The sequence below is a fragment of the Salvelinus alpinus genome, chromosome 27, assembly GCF_045679555.1.
Source record: "Salvelinus alpinus chromosome 27, SLU_Salpinus.1, whole genome shotgun sequence".
NCBI lineage: Eukaryota > Metazoa > Chordata > Actinopteri > Salmoniformes > Salmonidae > Salvelinus > Salvelinus alpinus.
Genome location: NC_092112.1, coordinates 25,759,372 through 25,777,007, shown reverse-complemented (window position 1 = coordinate 25,777,007; position 17,636 = coordinate 25,759,372). Strand labels below are relative to the sequence as shown.

At 39.4% G+C, this 17,636-nt stretch overlaps 2 protein-coding genes across 5 annotated transcripts in view; one reads left to right on the top strand and one right to left on the bottom strand.

Moving 5' to 3' along the window:
- The window catches only part of LOC139556247 (lethal(3)malignant brain tumor-like protein 3), a 55,265-nt gene that overhangs the window by 7,861 nt on the left and 29,768 nt on the right, over window positions 1-17,636 (bottom strand). For 2 of the 3 annotated variants that reach the window (XM_071369943.1, XM_071369940.1), the window contains exons 20-21: window positions 3,273-3,433; window positions 3,118-3,180 (exon numbers count right to left, since the gene is read on the bottom strand). In XM_071369943.1, the coding sequence (XP_071226044.1) occupies window positions 3,118-3,180; window positions 3,273-3,433 (224 nt within the window). The remainder of the gene's footprint in view (window positions 1-3,117; window positions 3,181-3,272; window positions 3,434-17,636) is intronic. The other variant, XM_071369942.1, reaches the window with a different exon arrangement.
- The window catches only part of tmem244 (transmembrane protein 244), a 37,351-nt gene continuing 34,492 nt past the window's right edge, over window positions 14,778-17,636 (top strand). Inside the window, exon 1 of one of the 2 annotated variants that reach the window (XM_071369944.1) lies at window positions 14,778-14,893. The gene's annotated coding sequence lies outside the window, so the exon portion shown is untranslated. Of the gene's footprint in view, window positions 15,048-17,636 lie in introns of both variants that reach the window. The other variant, XM_071369945.1, reaches the window with a different exon arrangement.

Sequence of the window (17,636 nt, the reverse complement as noted above, 5' to 3'; positions counted from 1 at the left end):
TGGACATGTACTGGCTTAAGCAGGGGGACACGTCTGGCACTGCAGGATTTGAGTCCCTGGCGGCGTAGTGTGTTACTGATGGTAGGCTTTGTTACTTTGGTCCCAGCTCTCTGCAGGTCATTCACTAGGTCCCCCCGTGTGGTTCTGGGATTTTTTCTCACCGTTCTTGTGATCATTTTGACCCCACGGGGTGAGATCTTGCGTGGAGCCCCAGATCGAGGGAGATTATCAGTGGTCTTGTATGTCTTCCATTTTCTAATAATTGCTCCCACAGTTGATTTCTTCAAACCAAGCTGCTTACCTATTGCAGATTCAGTCTTCCCAGCCTGGTGCAGGTCTACAATTTTGTTTCTGGTGTCCTTTGACAGCTCTTTGGTCTTGGCCATAGTGGAGTTTGGAGTGTGACTGTTTGATGTTGTGGACAGGTGTCTTTTATACTGATAACAAGTTCAAACAGGTGCCATTAATACAGGTAACAAGTGGAGGACAGAGGAGCCTCTTAAAGAAGAAGTTACAGGTCTGTGAGAGCCAGAAATCTTGCTTGTTTGTAGGCGACCAAATACTTATTTTCCACCATAATTTGCAAATAAATTCATTAAAAATCCTACAATGTGATTTTCTGGATTTTTTTCCCTAATTTTGTCTGTCATAGTTGAAGTGTACCTATGATGAAAATTACAGGCCTCTCTCATCTTTTTAAGTGGGAGAACTTGCACAATTGGTGGCTGACTAAATACTTTTTTGCCCCACTGTACATTGAAGAATATAACTTATAAATGCCTCATGAGCTTAGTTTAAATGTGGTACCCCACCAGAAGCCAAAATATAACCTTGTTTTACTCTAATATTTGTAAATGTATATAAATGCATATAAAGTATAGAAGAGTATTAAGGCCAAGTGAAAACAAAAGAAAAATGGTGAGGTGTGGTTGTACTTAGATTTTTGTTTTGCATAGTACTTTTAGAAAAGTGGCACTATTTCGAGAATAAAGTTGTATTACACACACACACACACACACACACACACACACACACACACACACACACACACACACACACACACACACACACACACACACACACACACACACACACACACACACACACACACACACACACACACACACACACACACACACACACACACACACACACACACACACACACACACACACACACACACACACACACACACAGTATCCCCAAAGCAATACCATTCTAATGGCCATGGTGCGTTTTCAGACTACGAAGAGACATGAGACTACGAAGAGACATGGAGTTGAATGCAGACAAGGTGCCCTTCGATTTTCTCTACAATGTTATCCTCCATCCCCTGCGTATGTCAACACCGTGCATAGTACATTTGAGAGAGTAACAGCTAGGTCAGCAGCCTATATGTCGAAACAAAAGGTTAATTTACAAATGTGTGCGGAATGGCATGGTGTTTTATGTAGGCTACACTTCCAATGAAGTAGCCTCATAGGACTATGCTTATTATCTTGTGAATGTAGGTCACAGATTGCGTGGAGAGGGATTGTGCGTCCTGTCAAGCTCAAGGGCGGCCCCCAAACCCCTGTCATGAACCTTGCCATGGAGCAGGGGGAAAGGGGTTTGGATAAAGCCCCATCTGAGACAGTAATTTGATGTTCCATTGTCATAGCTTAACAGCCAAAAGGCCTAGGCACTAGCCTCTACAAGGTGAACAAGTGGTAGCCTATGTTAGCGTTACAACTGAGACCAATAGCCTATAACGGCGACGATGCTCTAGTTTTGGGTTAACCTATGCATCCTTCATTCCTCCCATCCTATAGGGAGACCGATAGATGAATATAATCAAACAGTGCCTCAGATGAGCTGGTTTGCGCATGTAGGAGTGGTCCTTGTGTTGCCTCTCCTCCCACAGACACTTACGTAAAACCCCAGGTTCATTGTTCATTCTTCCCGCAGCCGTTGGATAGGCACATCATTTACTTTTACTTGCCCACTGTAACATACGATTAGCCTCGGGTACTCAATCTAGTAGGCCTCTATAGTTTTAGAATGGGCTGCAAAATAGTGGTTTTGTAGCGAATTTGGAGAGCAGTTTAACATGGGACATACACACGCATAGCCCCCAGTCTCCAGGATCCTAAGATAATGTGTTTTATTGTGTGTGCTCATGTAGCCAACTAGCGTATAGCCGTTAGGAGGGTAGTTGCCATAAGGGGGAAATACTACTGTTAGTAAAGCACCATGGATAAGGTCATTAATAGTTGCCATTATGAAAAAACATTTTTGCAAAATGTTCGCCTAGGGTACGCAGCAGAACGTTGTAGCGAATTCGGAGGTCAGACTGACTTGTTTGTGCTCATAACACTCCATGGTCGTTAGAAGAGTGTATACCTATAGTCTGAAATTGACAGGGGGAAACTTGGTGTGTGAGTGTGTGTGTGCGAGCTAATAGATCATGTGCAGTGACACCTGTTTGAATGAGTGTATTAGATCATTGGATTTATGGCCATTTGTTTGTTTTGCCACTACTTTGTAGGTCATCTACAGTAACTAAGACATTTCAATGGTGGCGTGCACAGCATTAGGGAGCCAGGGAGACATGCACTTAACCAAATCCCCTACGTTAATCTTGAAATATAACTGAGACTTTATTCTAAAAGTGTTTACTTTATTCGCAAAATATTGGCACTTTTTTAAAGTACTAGCATGCAAAAAATAATAATTCAAGTACCATCACCGTCACTGTTTATTTGATTAATATTGTGATGCTCCAAATTGAATATATTTCAACTCTATATCTGACATGGTACAGGTGTCTTCTTTTTTAAGCTCATAACCGTGTGTGTGAGGTGTATACTTTTGTTTCAAAGTAGATTTGTTTAGGACTATCAAGAAACACTCTGTGTGACCCTGATTTAGCTCACTGCAGTAAAAGTTTCAACTCTGAGGCAGACACAGATGTGGAGACCACAGAGCGATAATGTGGAGGTAATGCATCTGATGAAACCAAAATGGGATCTTTATAATCCCACAAGCAGACAGCAAATGGGAAGTCCTTTTCCCAGAAGTCAGTGTGTGTGTGTATCAGTGGTCAGAGTTAAAAGCTGTAGTGTACTGAAACTGTACCTCATCTCTGAAAGTGTGCACGTGTTCGTTACAGCCTGGAAGACCTTGGATGAACTCAATCACCTGTAACACATTGAACATCATGGTTAGTACAGTTATCCAAATTACCCAGACAGTTATTTAGACTGCAAGAAACAATGTAAGTTATCCAGTACCTCCTCCACTGTCCACACAGCCACTTTGCTTGAAGTGATGCCAGCCACGGTGGGTAGCAGCTTGCTGTGCTGGTCCCAGCAGAAAGGAGTGCTGCTGGGGGATGGCGAGGTACATGGCATGAACACTGACTGGTGAAGGGCTTCCTGTAGTGTCAGCTCTACTGTTTGGAAGAGTAGAAAATAAACATACAAAACCTTGAATGAATTAACTTAATTTAAAACGGCAAGGGATCTGTTGCTGTGGCTACCTGTAGATGAACTGCTTGATATTAAATAAGCAAGTGATCTGATGGAAGTATCTAGAAATGCTAGAAGAAACAGAACTCAGATGCTTGACGCTCATTCCTAACCATATTAGGAACCAGGGGCAACCAGTCTAATCAGATAGTGAGTTAATGCTGACTGTTACTTTGCTCCAGGCATAAACACATCTTTGACCATCTTCCAACGTTTATTTCCTAAAATGTATAATTGGGAGTGACAATTCAAGTGAAGAAAAATATGTGGATGTTTTGAGAGTAATTCTAAAGTCTGATGGAACATAAAGATAAATGTTGCCCCGGGAGGATCTAATCTACTGTAGCAAGAGAGGGAGGACCACTTAGAAAGGTTTCAGCCAATAGCAAAGGCCACAGTCACAAACGGATGGGTCATAACTCTTTAGTACAAATTGAATGATAGTTGTGACACAGCAACTTCATGTTACTTTACTTTAGTGGATGGAGAAAACTAACAACAAAGCACTCAAGGACATTATTATTCATGTTTCAGGGAAATGGGAAGTATTTTTTGGAAGAGTCTTCACTCGCCATTCTGCTGAGTAAATACCTTTGGGACACGGGGTGTTATATATGAAAATGCATGTTAGAGAATGACCACTACTACTCATTAAATCTATAATATACAGCGGGGTCCGAAATTAAAATGTAATTAAATTATATTGTATGCTCCAAAAAATTGGGAATTATTTTATATTTTATTTTATATTAATACAATTGCTCAGAGAAAGAGATTCTGTAATACAAGTAATACCTTTTTGTCAAAAGGTAGGGCTCAAAATTATTGACAACCCTGTTTTCAATAGCTCACCTTGCGAGGACAACGGCACTGAGACTTTTTCTAAAATGTTTTATGAGTTGGAGAACACATTGGAAAGGATCTTAGCAGTGGCGGCTCACCCATTAAGGCATTAGGGACGGCACCCCACTTGTGATAAAAAATTGTTAACAAATATATTATATCATTCATGGATTATATTTTAAAATGCTGATAAAAGTGTGGTAAATGTTTACATTTTCCTGTTTCAAAATTATATTGTTAAAAACAAGCTGTTGTAGTAGTAACATAAGGCAACTGGATGCTAATGGTAGAAGAGACATATAGTCTGACAATTCCAATAAGACACATATCAGAGAAATATGCCTAGGACAATTAGACACATGGTCTGCTGACCTGACACTAATGAAAGGGAGAGAACACATGGTCTGCTGACCTGACACTAATGATAAAGAGATTCATAGTCAGCTGCTTCTAAACAGAGGTTTATAAGACAGAATCTGCTGATTCCAATAAAGGCAAACAAAACAAAGAGTACATTGACACATTATGCTGACACACTAAAGATAGAGGGATCCATAGTCAGCTGCTTCTAAAAGGAAGGCCTATAGGGCTGAATCTGCTGATTCCAATAAAGGCAAACAAAACAAAGAGTACATTGACACATTATGCTGACACACTAGGATGGAGGGTCCGGTCACCATTATAAACTAATTGAAAGCAGATATGGGCGTTATTGGGCGTGAACAAGTAGGAAGCTTGAATACTATGTGTGGATAAATAGAGTAGCTGGAGTTCTGAGAAAGGGGGTGTTCCGCAGGGGGTGTTCCGCAGGGTGTGTTCCGCGGGGTGTGTTCCGCGGGGACATGCCAGTGGGCTGTACAGTTGTAATAAAGAGCATGTTTGATTTTAAAAGTTCTGGTAAGCGTTGTATTTGAAAATGATTTTCCACGACATAATTGGCGAACTTGCCAGGAGCTGATAGGGACTGGGACGTTCTTGGCTGATGATGGGTTCTTTGGACAATCTAAACAAACAGAGGTGGCCGCCCAACTAGACGGTAAGCAAGTTCTTACAATAGTTGAAATGTTTGTGTAAGATTGCTCCAGAGATACTGTCTCAGCGAGAGGAGCGCCACGTAAGTCTCTCTTTCAAATTTCCTAAAATGAAACCAGTAAATACAAAAGAACTTTTAAATTCAATGAATTTGCATGTATGTGTAATTTGGGGAATGGTATTAAATGTAAATGTATGCGCATGTATAGAGACTGAGTGAATAGGTGCTGTGAACTTTGCTTGTGTTAGATGTAGAGTGAGCATGCATGCGCTCGTTCAGATCAGACCGTTCGAATGTGTAGCTTAAATGATGCGCTTGTTTGCGCCATCTGGCTGAGATGGCTGGCTATAATGTGGGACAGCCCATACGGTAAAAACAGATAATGTAGGTAGAAAATCCTGTAATACCTCTTCAATAAAATTAGTAGAAGGAACGCTTGGACAGGTTACTTATGGATGCGGCTCTAAAAAGAGAGAGCTGCATAAATAAGTATGTAGGAAGCCATGATACCGCTCTTTAAAAAAGGAACATTTTTGAAGAGGTCTGCTTGGGTGGGATATTCACGGCGCGGCAGAAGGGTCTGTTGGTGAATATTTAGTAGTTAAATTAATATTTCATGGTTACCGCTTTGAAAGAAGGACTGAACGGATGAAATATTTAGAAGGCAGGAGAACGTTAGCCCGATTGTGCGACGTTCAACTGCAAAAGTAGCTTATACAGTCAAAGCATAAAACAGTAGGTTGTAGGAAAACGTTAGCCCGATTGTGCGACGTTCAACTGCAAAAGTAGCTTATACAGTCAAAGCATAAAACAGTAGGTTGTAGGAAAACGTTAGCCCGATTGTGCGACGTTCAACTGCAAAAGTAGCTTATACAGTCAAAGCATAAAACAGTAGGTTGTAGGAAAACGTTAGCCCGATTGTGCGGCGTTCAACTGCAAAAGTAACTTATACGGTCAAAGCATAAATCGGTAGGTTGTAGGAAAACGTTGGCCCGATTGTGCGGCGTTCAACTGCAAAAGTAACTTATACGGTCAAAACATAAATCAGTAGTTAAATAAATATTCATAGTTTCCGCTCTGAAAGGAGGATTGTATGGGTGAAGTAGTAGGTGCAGGAAAAACGTTGGCCCGATTGTGCGGCGTTCAAATGCAAAAGAAATCCTGCGAATAAAAAACCGCTCTGTCTAGCTACCAGGGTTTGGTAATTCAGTAGGTCACGCCACAATACTACTCTAAGAATAGAAGAAAAGATAAGTATTGGGGGTTGAATAGGATATGAAGACAAGCTGATCCGATTAGACAGTAGTCTCGTCATATTGTAGAAGTCTAGGCTTATGTAGAAGGAAGTGAATTAAGTCAATAAAGAAAGACTGAGTTGTTTTGAGGTAAAAACAAAGGGATTGAATGAACGGATGAAACATAAAAGGATGAATGATAATGTTGTAAGAAATGAGTAGATCTGTGTAAAACTAGAAGATTAGGAAGGAAAGACGAGTTGTGTGTGTATGTAGGCAGAACGTCCAGGAGAGGGAGCGCGCAGCTCTCCTGTGACAGAGTAGAGTTGATGCTGTAGTATTCAGAAATAATGTATGTACTGTATAGAGTAGGCTTCGATAAAAGAAATTAAGTGATGTGACAAATGAATTATTAATTGGAAAGGAGATTGGCTCTAACTCGGAAAAATAGTAAATAAAAGGTGTAGAAATACATGGGAGTATTTAGGAAAAATAAATAAATAAATAGTCGCATGGGACCAAAATGTGAAGCTCGATTTGTAGGCGTTCTTATGTCAACATTCTATCATCAGAAAATACATTGCGATGAGGTTGTGTGTGTGGTTCCTCTAGTCCTCGCAGACGTGCGGGTGATTGGCAGAACTATTGACAAGATCTAAGAACCAATAAGAAAATAGCTCTCTGTTCTGGATATAGGTATATCGGGTAGTGTAATGTGACATTAGAACTTAGTGCGGTAGTAGGAAATGCCGCTATACAAGAGTTTATTTCCTTGTCAAAATAACAAACAACTAATTGGTTTGAGGTTAGTGAGAATGGAATTTTTTACTTGTCGGTGTATAGTCTCTGAGCGAACAATGAGTGTTTCATAGAGATTACAGTTTATATGTGGTCAAGAAGAAGTATTGGATCACGTTTGACATCTAGTAAAATAACGATGGAATTTTAATTGTTAGACATTCTATACCACAATTCTCTGGAACTGTTAAAGACGCTTTAGAATAAAATCTATGGATAAGTAAAATTATTGGTTTGCTGACTAAAAGGTAATGTTGTGAATATTAACAATATGTACACTTTCTTTTCCAGAAAGAATAAGGGAAAAAAAGGGTTTTTTAATCTTCTCTGGTCAACAATGTCATTGGAGACTGCATTACTGTGGAAAGCAGTTAATTAAAGTCAGCCGCTTTAAAAATAAAAATATCTGGATAAGGCTAAAACATGGAGTTCTGGATGAGTGAGTCCAGTCCCTTTGCGATTATTGGCTTATGATTTACTACTAAGTGCACCATGTACTGGGAATGAATATACATTAGTAGGTTTATTGGAAGGGTTTTTTCCAATTCAGTTTCAAATTGGGTATGCAAAAGGATTAACATGTTTTTGAAAAATGTATTTAAGTTGCTCCTAAAGAAAGGGGGAGTAGAAACATATTAATGGTCTCAAAATGCCCTGAATCCTAGGAATTTCTTGTAAAAGACTGATCACCTTTTGCTAGAAATTGTTGGAACAGGTGGGATATACTTATAAAATGTTTAAGACACCAGACTCTATTCAAACTGTATAATTACTTTGAAAATCTATTATGTCCCTGGGAAAATTATGAAGAGTTGTACCCTTAAATTGAATAAGTTATTCGAATAGGTTTATTTTAATTTTAATTTTCGATATAACATGGGTTCATAGGTAAAACTATCAGTTCTTTGGGGTTATGGTCTTTGGGGGAATACACAAATGTGTTTTGTTCATTATGCATATAAAAAGTGTTGAAAGTTTTTCTAAAGGGTTTATTGGAGTGTGGGATTATGTAAGGGTTTTGTTGATAACTACATCATCTGTAATTCATCTGGGAGATCACCAGTAGAATAAGGGAGTTGTCATGAAAGGTGACGTCAGAATGCTTTAGGGCATGGGAGAGAATATCACCACTAGTGGGTGTGGAGCTCATACCCGCCCTAATCGACTGAATAGTGAGGGACAACTGTGTCTGATGACCTGTGAACTGTATCAAATAATAGACATGTTGAAATGATATGGGCCAGGGTGTATTATGAATTAAAGGAATTGGGGTATTGAACTTTTATTACCAGGCCACTCATGTAAGAAAAACTGAGACAAAAGGGCTATTGGGAAAATAGATAACACTGGTAATAAAAGTGTTTAGTTTAAATACTGGTAATAAAAGTGTTTAGTATAAATGTTAATTATTAAAGGGATGATGTGTATTGAATAGATGAGGTCATATTTGAGTTAAAGTAAACACTAAGGATTGTTATCATGAATATTGGGTTGGAAAATGTATAAAATAAAAAGTATAACTGTTTAGTTATTTGGATATAGAACTGTTTAACGTTAATAGGCTTAGGGAAGCTCTGGAAACTAATCCTGAGACAAGGAGGTTGACAGAACTTACAGAATTTTAGATTAAAGGTTTTTTGTTTCTTTCGTTTTATAATGTCATTGGAATTGGGATGATAAAATGTAATGTTCAATTGAATAAATAGGTAGTCTGTTGTGCGAAGATACCCATGAATGAAGAAGAAAGAGACCAACAATAACATTGGCATAGAATGACACGGATGGACGTTTTCCATTACATTACAAATAGTGGTAATATTGCAAATGTGCAAGTATTATTATTATTATTATTATTATTTTTTTTTTTTATTATTTTTTTTTTCTCTTTTTCTCGTTTGGTCAATTTATTTTTGTTTTGAGGAACATAAGGTTGTGTATATGTTCCTGAGGAGGGACTGATATAAATGATATATAAATTGACTTAAGGATGTTTTAAGTATGTATCAAACAATGGCAGTTATGGGTTAGGGGACTCATAAAAGAAGGTAATGATAGTGAAGGGGTGTTATTTCTAGAAAATATGTATAAAAATAGAGATAATTCACAGAAAAGGAAAGACAGCTGGCTGTGTAAAATATAGGGACAATTCTATAAGTAAATAGAACAATTCACATATCTAAAGATATGGTAAAAAGAATAAGTGGTGGCATTTTGAACATTAGAGCAAAAGTTTAAGAAACTTATGACATAGTTTTGTTAGGATTGGATATTAATCCAACTGGAAAACGCTTGAATGATTATATGTTATTTTACAGCAGTTGCTGTAGGGACAATCATTTGACTATCATTATGAATGTTTCTGTGGCAGGAGGCCAGGTATTTGAGGCAGAATGGTTACATAGGGCTATTATTAAAACTTAAGATTTAGTGATCTTGCTAATGTTGTCAGGAAATAACCCATGTGTTAGTGTGTATGTCCTCAGGAAAAAACAGCCAGAAATGGAAGGGCTTGGGCTGCATTCTGGAGACTGAGTGTACATCAAGATACACCAGGCTGGTGGTATACTTCTTACAACACTGCAGTGGTAAAGTTCTTTATGTCTCTCTTTGGTGGGTGCATAAGTCTCACGAGAAGTAAGGTCCAGCTGAATAATGGGTGAGCTTGAAAACACCATGACAGAGGATGTGGAATCAGAGAGAGAAAGAGAGAGAGATTAGATTCCACTATAGACATACTGGGTTGAGTTTGGAGGCTACATGTTTTATTTTTAATACATCATGTGAAAGAGAATGGATGATAGGATATTATACTCTAAACAAACATGTTAAAGGGATTGATATGAAAGCATATACAGTGTTGAATTAATTCAAGAAGAGAGAATGTTAATTGTAGGTTATGCACATGATTATCAGTTGAAATGGAGTAGATGGGAAACTAAGTAAAAATGACATGATTTGGGAACACCTCTCAGAACCTGTGGCCGAAAGGGGAAGACTGGGTGGAAGCATGAGGAAGCTTTTTAGGGCTTTTATTTTTGTGGAGTCCAGCAGAAAAGTATCCTGGAGGCATAGAGTCAGGTAAAGAGAGAGTGGGAATTGTCATGGTCTCAGATTTCAGTTTGCATGAATATATTTATGCATAACACATAACATTGTCAATGCTGTTATGTTTTGTCTGTTGTTTTCCAAGTCTTATGTTTAGGAAACCAGAAGGAGAGGGGTTCGCCAGCTTCAGCTGGAATGTCTGTTTGTTGTGTGATGAGTGATGGAAGTAAGAGGATGTATGGTGCAATCTTAGAACAGAGGCCATAAGTCTCTAAGTATGAATGCTTCACAGAAAGAAGGCAGAAACCTGAGCCAGGATGAGAGGTTCTACGTCTGATGATCCAAGGGGACCAGAAGGACTTCTCCCAGTGATACCAGGAGATCTAGTCCACGTTCAAGTGTTCCGGAGGAAGTGGGATCAACCGAGGAGAGATGGACCCTATGAGGTGGCCAAAGCAACAAGAACGTCCGTCCAAGTGAAAAGAAGCCAGACGTGGTACCATCTGAACCACTGCAGCTGAGTCCCAACAGAGAGAAGGATACAACCACATAGAGATGAGGACACTGAGGATGCTGATTCACCAGGAGGGAGCCTGGAGGGAGCAGGAGCAGCGGAAACGATTGAGACGCCAGGGAGGAGCCAAGAAAACAGCAAATCAAGTGAAAGCCAAAATACGACAAGTGCACCGACTAATGCACCCAGAAGAGGAGGAGAGGCCTCACATGGCACAGAATGAGAACATCTTTTCCCTAAAAAAAATTGAAACCTTCCAGATGGAAGTTAAGTCCGGCCTGAGGAGGGAGCCTCAGGTGAAGAAAGAGGAGGAAAAGTCCTGCAAGCTGAAGAAAATGGGGATTTCCCCACAATTGACTTTTAAACTTTTGAATGGTCTCCTTTACAGACAATTGATGTTAGAACAACAAAAGAATAATGACATTGACATAACAGAAGCAACAGTGAATGCTAGTATAGAAACAACAGACTAATGCACAATCAAGATGTATGGTGGGAGCAGGAAGAGAAGAATGGAATCAGCCGAACAATCCAAAAAGACTGACAAGGTTAGAATCTATGTTCCACCTCAATGTATAACAGAAGCAGGAGAACTGAAGTCTATCTCAATCATAAGGATCAAACCCTTATCGGAGATTGCACTCTGTGGATGGACACATCACCAAACAAAGGGAGAAGTCGTTTGGGACCCGAAAGGATGTGACCTGACATGAATCAAAGAAAAAGACGAGTAGGTGCTCATCATGAACAAGATTGAACCAGTGGAAGGTGAAGACCTACCCCTGCACCTGAACAGGAAGAACCTGTGACAACAACAAGGGTGGCGGCTGCTGTGACGACCACAGTAGTTACCACTAGATGACATCGACTGCCCTTACCAAGCAGACCACCGTGCCAACAAAGCAACCTGAGACATCAGTCAGGAGAATTTTTACTGATATTTGAAACTTTCTGATAAACTCTAATGATCTACCTCAAAATAAGAACATTGAAAAAGCAACAGAATTAGATATATCAGAATCAGAAGCACTCAAGGACACCACACGAGAAGAAGTAGTGAAGAAGAAGTGATACGAATGGGCTAAGAATATGGCAAACAGACACAGAATGGACAATTGTATTTTGTGAAGAAAATCACCTTTGTCTGATCTTTTAATAGTCTCTGAACCAGCATCATTTAAAAACTGTGTAAGTTGGAAAAATGACTATTGTACCAATAGAAAGTATTCTATTCCCTTGTGTGACATTGAATGTAGGATTGCTCAAGGGAGCACTAGAGGCAGAGCCATGTTAAACGAGACTAAGTTGGGAGACAATGATTGTGCTGCCTATGAAATTAGAACTGAATTAAATGGACCCCAATTAGACAGAAGTACTGTGGTTAAAGGAAAATATGAATGTTTTTACAGCCATGACACCGAAGGAATTGATGTAGGAAACACCACTGTAGAATGTGATACTATTTGGGTTTTAGAGAATGTGGGAGTTCGTAAAAATAATGATAAAGGGTTGTGTGGTCACATAACTCAGGTTGCGCCATCTCTTAATATGTTGAAAAATCAAGACAGAGGTATTGCTGATAGTTTCTGGATGTGTGGAAAAAACTAACTGTTGAATGTATTGCCTGATGGATGGATTGATCTTGTGCCTTAGTTAGAGCAATTAAATAGGTTACTATTATTGAATCACTCCATGATGACTATGTTAAACCTAGAGTTAAAATGGCTTATGATAAGGATCCTGAGGTATACCTTAATGCAATTGGACTGCTTAGAGGTCTACCTAGGGATTTCAAGGCCAGAGATGAGGTTAAATCAGGATTTGAATCTATATTTTTGTGGATAACACCAAATATGAACTTAGAATGGATTAATTATATTTTTATACCAAATTTGATCTTTTACTCTTATGAATATTGGAGATGTTTGGTCTAGTTGGTTTTCTTTAATGTTTCTGATTGGATCTTTTACTCCTATTTCACATTGGAGATGTTTGGTCTAGTTGGTTTATATGCTTCACTTTGTTTTTATTTTTTGTATTTTCTTGTTTATCATAGGTATTTTCTTTTACTATCCCAAAGTCTTATTTGTATCATTTATGTGGCTAAATAGCCCCAGAGGGGGGATTGTAGTAGTAACATAAGGCAACTGGATGCTAATGGTAGAAGAGACATATAGTCTGACAATTCCAATAAGACACATATCAGAGAAATATGCCTAGGACAATTAGACACATGGTCTGCTGACCTGACACTAATGAAAGGGAGAGAACACATGGTCTGCTGACCTGACACTAATGATAAAGAGATTCATAGTCAGCTGCTTCTAAACAGAGGTTTATAAGACAGAATCTGCTGATTCCAATAAAGGCAAACAAAACAAAGAGTACATTGACACATTATGCTGACACACTAAAGATAGAGGGATCCATAGTCAGCTGCTTCTAAAAGGAAGGCCTATAGGGCTGAATCTGCTGATTCCAATAAAGGCAAACAAAACAAAGAGTACATTGACACATTATGCTGACACACTAGGATGGAGGGTCCGGTCACCATTATAAACTAATTGAAAGCAGATATGGGCGTTATTGGGCGTGAACAAGTAGGAAGCTTGAATACTATGTGTGGATAAATAGAGTAGCTGGAGTTCTGAGAAAGGGGGTGTTCCGCAGGGGGTGTTCCGCAGGGTGTGTTCCGCGGGGTGTGTTCCGCGGGGACATGCCAGTGGGCTGTACAGTTGTAATAAAGAGCATGTTTGATTTTAAAAGTTCTGGTAAGCGTTGTATTTGAAAATGATTTTCCACGACACTGTTCAGTTACCTACTAGTCAGCCTCTCAGTAGTGCTGAGTGATTAGTGCTTTTTGAAGTCGGTACAGTTTTGATTAGAATATTTTTAAAATAATCACGATTTTTGATTTCGTTATAGATTTTCTTTATACATTAAATGCATTATGAAATAGAGCTTTTTAACGGAAATTCCAAACCCCAAAATAGTGAGAATTCAATTTCCAAAACATTGAAAAATTTGCATGGTCTCTGTCAGGTCCACATTGGGTAGACATAAATAGAAAAATAGGAAATTATTATGAAATACTAAAATATTTCAGTTGTGTATATTACTTCGTTTTTATTTAATAACTTAATTATTTTTTATTCCTTAAAGTCATCATCGCATCTCTGCACTTTACCTTGATGACAGCTTTGCACACTCTGGGCATTCTCTCAACCAGATTCATGAGGTAGTCACCTGGAATGCTTTTCCAACAGTCTTGAAGGAATTCCCACATATGCTGAGCACTTGTTGGCTGCTACAGGAATGAGTAGGAGTGTCCAAACTTTTGACTGGTACTGTATATATAATGACGAGATGCTCATGTCTCCGGGACCTAACAATGGGCGTCGTTGTCGAACTAGGTTGAATATTTGCTTAACTGAAAACTACAACTCCCTTAAGCCCAGCATCCCACAAAATTCTTGCCTTGATTTCAGTTGTAAATTATTTAATTTCTCTCTAACGAAACGCCGCATTGGGCTCACAAAAAATCCTGAAGTAAATGGAATTAAAGAAATTGAACCAACGTCGGTCAATTAGTTGTTTAAAACCGGGAAAAAATGTATGTCGGTTAATCGCTCAGCACTACCCCTCAGGGATTCTGCCAGCAGCAACAGCTCTGTGTGTGCCATAGGCCCGGCGAACATTGTTTGGATTGTTTTACCAGCCATTTGCTATGAAAGGGAACTGGTCCAATGAAATCGCAGGATTTCATAGCATAAATTATAACAGCACAAAGTAAATGGATCGTCCTGGGGCACTCAAATGTGGACTCAGTCAAAACTGCTGGGTCTGCTCTAGTCTCCCTCCCAATGAGTCTCCTGCACCAGACGGCTTGAGATTAGGTACCAGACGGCTCTATCAGGTACAGATGGCGCTAAAGCTAAAAGCAAATTGTAATTAAATAAATAATCATAGCAGTCATCGGAGTCTGGGACCTGATAAACCGGACATCTACATCCAACAAGAGTCGAAGGACAGGGAGATACACTAGCTCGAACCTTCTCATTGTGGATCTGGTAGGACAAAAAAGCATGACAGTGGCTGGCCAATTCCCCCCATGGTATTCAGGTGACAGGGCGACATGTTTTGTGGACTTAAACAGCATACAACTGGGTGTATCACAAAGCATGATCAAATTAATTAGCCAGCTATAATACATTTTTAGAAACATTGAGAAATAGTTTGGTAAATTTTCGGGTCAAATTAACCAGTTATCTACCTTTTGATAAGCAGCTAGCTAGTTAGCTCCCATTCCAAATTCAAGTCTTTCTAAACTAATATCTGACTAACTCAGAAATAGTAAGTTGTTTCAGAATGAAACTAGCTAACGCGTCATGCTTTGTAACATGTTAGCTAGCTATCCCCAGTTAGATAATGTATTTTCACTTATTGCATCTGCATGCTTGTTGAGTTCTCCCAGGTGCACCCGTTAGTTCGTGAGCTGGCTGCTCGTTCTAAATAGTATAATCTAATCTGTTCAAAACAGTGGCAGCATGTGCAGCATTTGTCATTCGGTTTTTGACATGCAAAAGTGAAATCTATTTATGCTGTTGTTCAAATGCACAGATCACTTATATATCTTCTCAAAGAAACTATCGGTAGTTCGAAAACTTGGCATCATATTTTTGTCATGCTGCTTTGTTGACAACTCTAACGAACCCGCGCCCCTGGTATTCAGCCAATCAGCAGCCACCACTGGATCTTAGATCATTCCTCCATACAGAATCCTTCCAAAGCCTTGATATCCTTCGTCTGCGCTTATGGACTGCCCTCTTTAATTTAAACCACAGGTTTTCAATGAGTTTCAAGTCCAGAGACTGAGATGGCCAATGCAAAATGTTGATTTTCTGTCAAATTAACCATTTCTTTGTGTAATTTGATGTGTGCTTGGGGTTATTTTCTTGCTGGAAGATCCACTTGCAGCCAGGTTTCAGCCTCCTGGCAGAGGCAACTAGGTTTTTGTCTAGAATGTCTAGTACTGGGTAAAGTTGATGATGCCTTAACCATAACAAGGGCCCCAGGACCAATGGAAGAAAAGTAGCCCCATAACATCCACCACCATTTAGTAGGTAGGGGTAGGTATGTGGTATAGGTTTCTTTTCTGCTCATGCATTCTAATAGACTGCAAACCCACCACTGGAGCACTTGGTTAAGGAGCTCTATTTTCATGTCATCTGAGCAAACCCACCACTGGAACACGTGGTTAAGGAGCTCTATTTTCATGTCATCTGACCAAAGCACCGGTTCCAATCCATGTGCCAATGCCGCTTACTAAACTCAAAACTACATATGTTGGATGACATGAAATACAACTATTTGGCCACGCACACCAGGGGTGGGTTTGGCGTCGAAATGAGAATGCTGCCTAAATTTGTTGTGTGTAAAAAAACGATTTTGAAAAAAGAAGCGCCCCTTGTGTGCACTGCCGGTAATACCATATACCACGGTATGGTACAGGAACGGTATGAAGGTATGAAAATCTGAACCACCCAACCTTAACGAAAATTAATTCTGTCTGTCTTTGTATTCAAATAATATTTGCTTCCAGCTTGCTAGCCTTTGATGAGTTCTGACTATAAACTTAAAATATTGTTAATTATCAGGTATTCTATTGAAATATTGAGAGCCATAGTCTGGTTTCTACACCAGAAGTTAATGGTTATCTGTAGGAGGAATGTATATGGTGGAGGCAATTAAGCTTGGAATGTATTGAGTAAAGGAAGGGCAATCACGTGTGCAGGCATTGATAAGGGTGGAGAGATGTGGCTTAGTGAGGAATGGGGGGCCGAAGTCAGGTCAGGTCAGTTTATTGCCCGCATCACTTAACTTCCCGCCTAGCAATAAAGATGTCATGTTTAGAGAGAAGGAAGAGATTCCAACCAAATTGTGGTATATATTCTACCACTGGTGGAAATATGTCTTTGCCTGTTCAGCTGTTCGATCCTTTGGGTGAATAAACTTCATTGGAGCTTTTATAGTGTCCGTCAGTTTCTTACTCTGTTATTTAGAATCTAACACCTTCTATCCCTTCAGAAGAGTGAGAACACAAAGGACCAGAGCAGAGCAGAGCCTTTGATGCTCTGACACAGGGACGTCACACAAATAACCCTGAATCCAGAGACTGTACTGTAGAAGGAGTGAGTCATTCCTATTGCTTTAAGGTTTCGTATTGCTTAATGGTTATGTTCACACAATACTACAAGGACTGCTTTGGTATGCGGTGCAGTTTGGTTTAATGTGGAGAGGATGTGAATATTGGAATTTCGCTCTATAAATGAACTGAAACCAAAGGAGCTAGGACAAGAAACAAGATATATTATCTGTGTCAAAGACATGAACATTTACATAATTACACTGTGTAAAACTGTTTTGACAGCTTGTGCCTAGCTCTGGCATGACAGAGTAAGGGGAGAGAAATCCCAAGAGGTGTACACATTCAGCATAGTAAAAGACAGAGGAAGTGATGTAATTCTTGATTAATCTACATTACTGATTCATACTGTGAAGGAAGGCACGGGGTAAGATGAGTGGGAGGCGATAGATCAGACTATATTGGGGAAACACTGTGCAGTGATGCTCTTGATATCATTTTAATGATAAGAAAA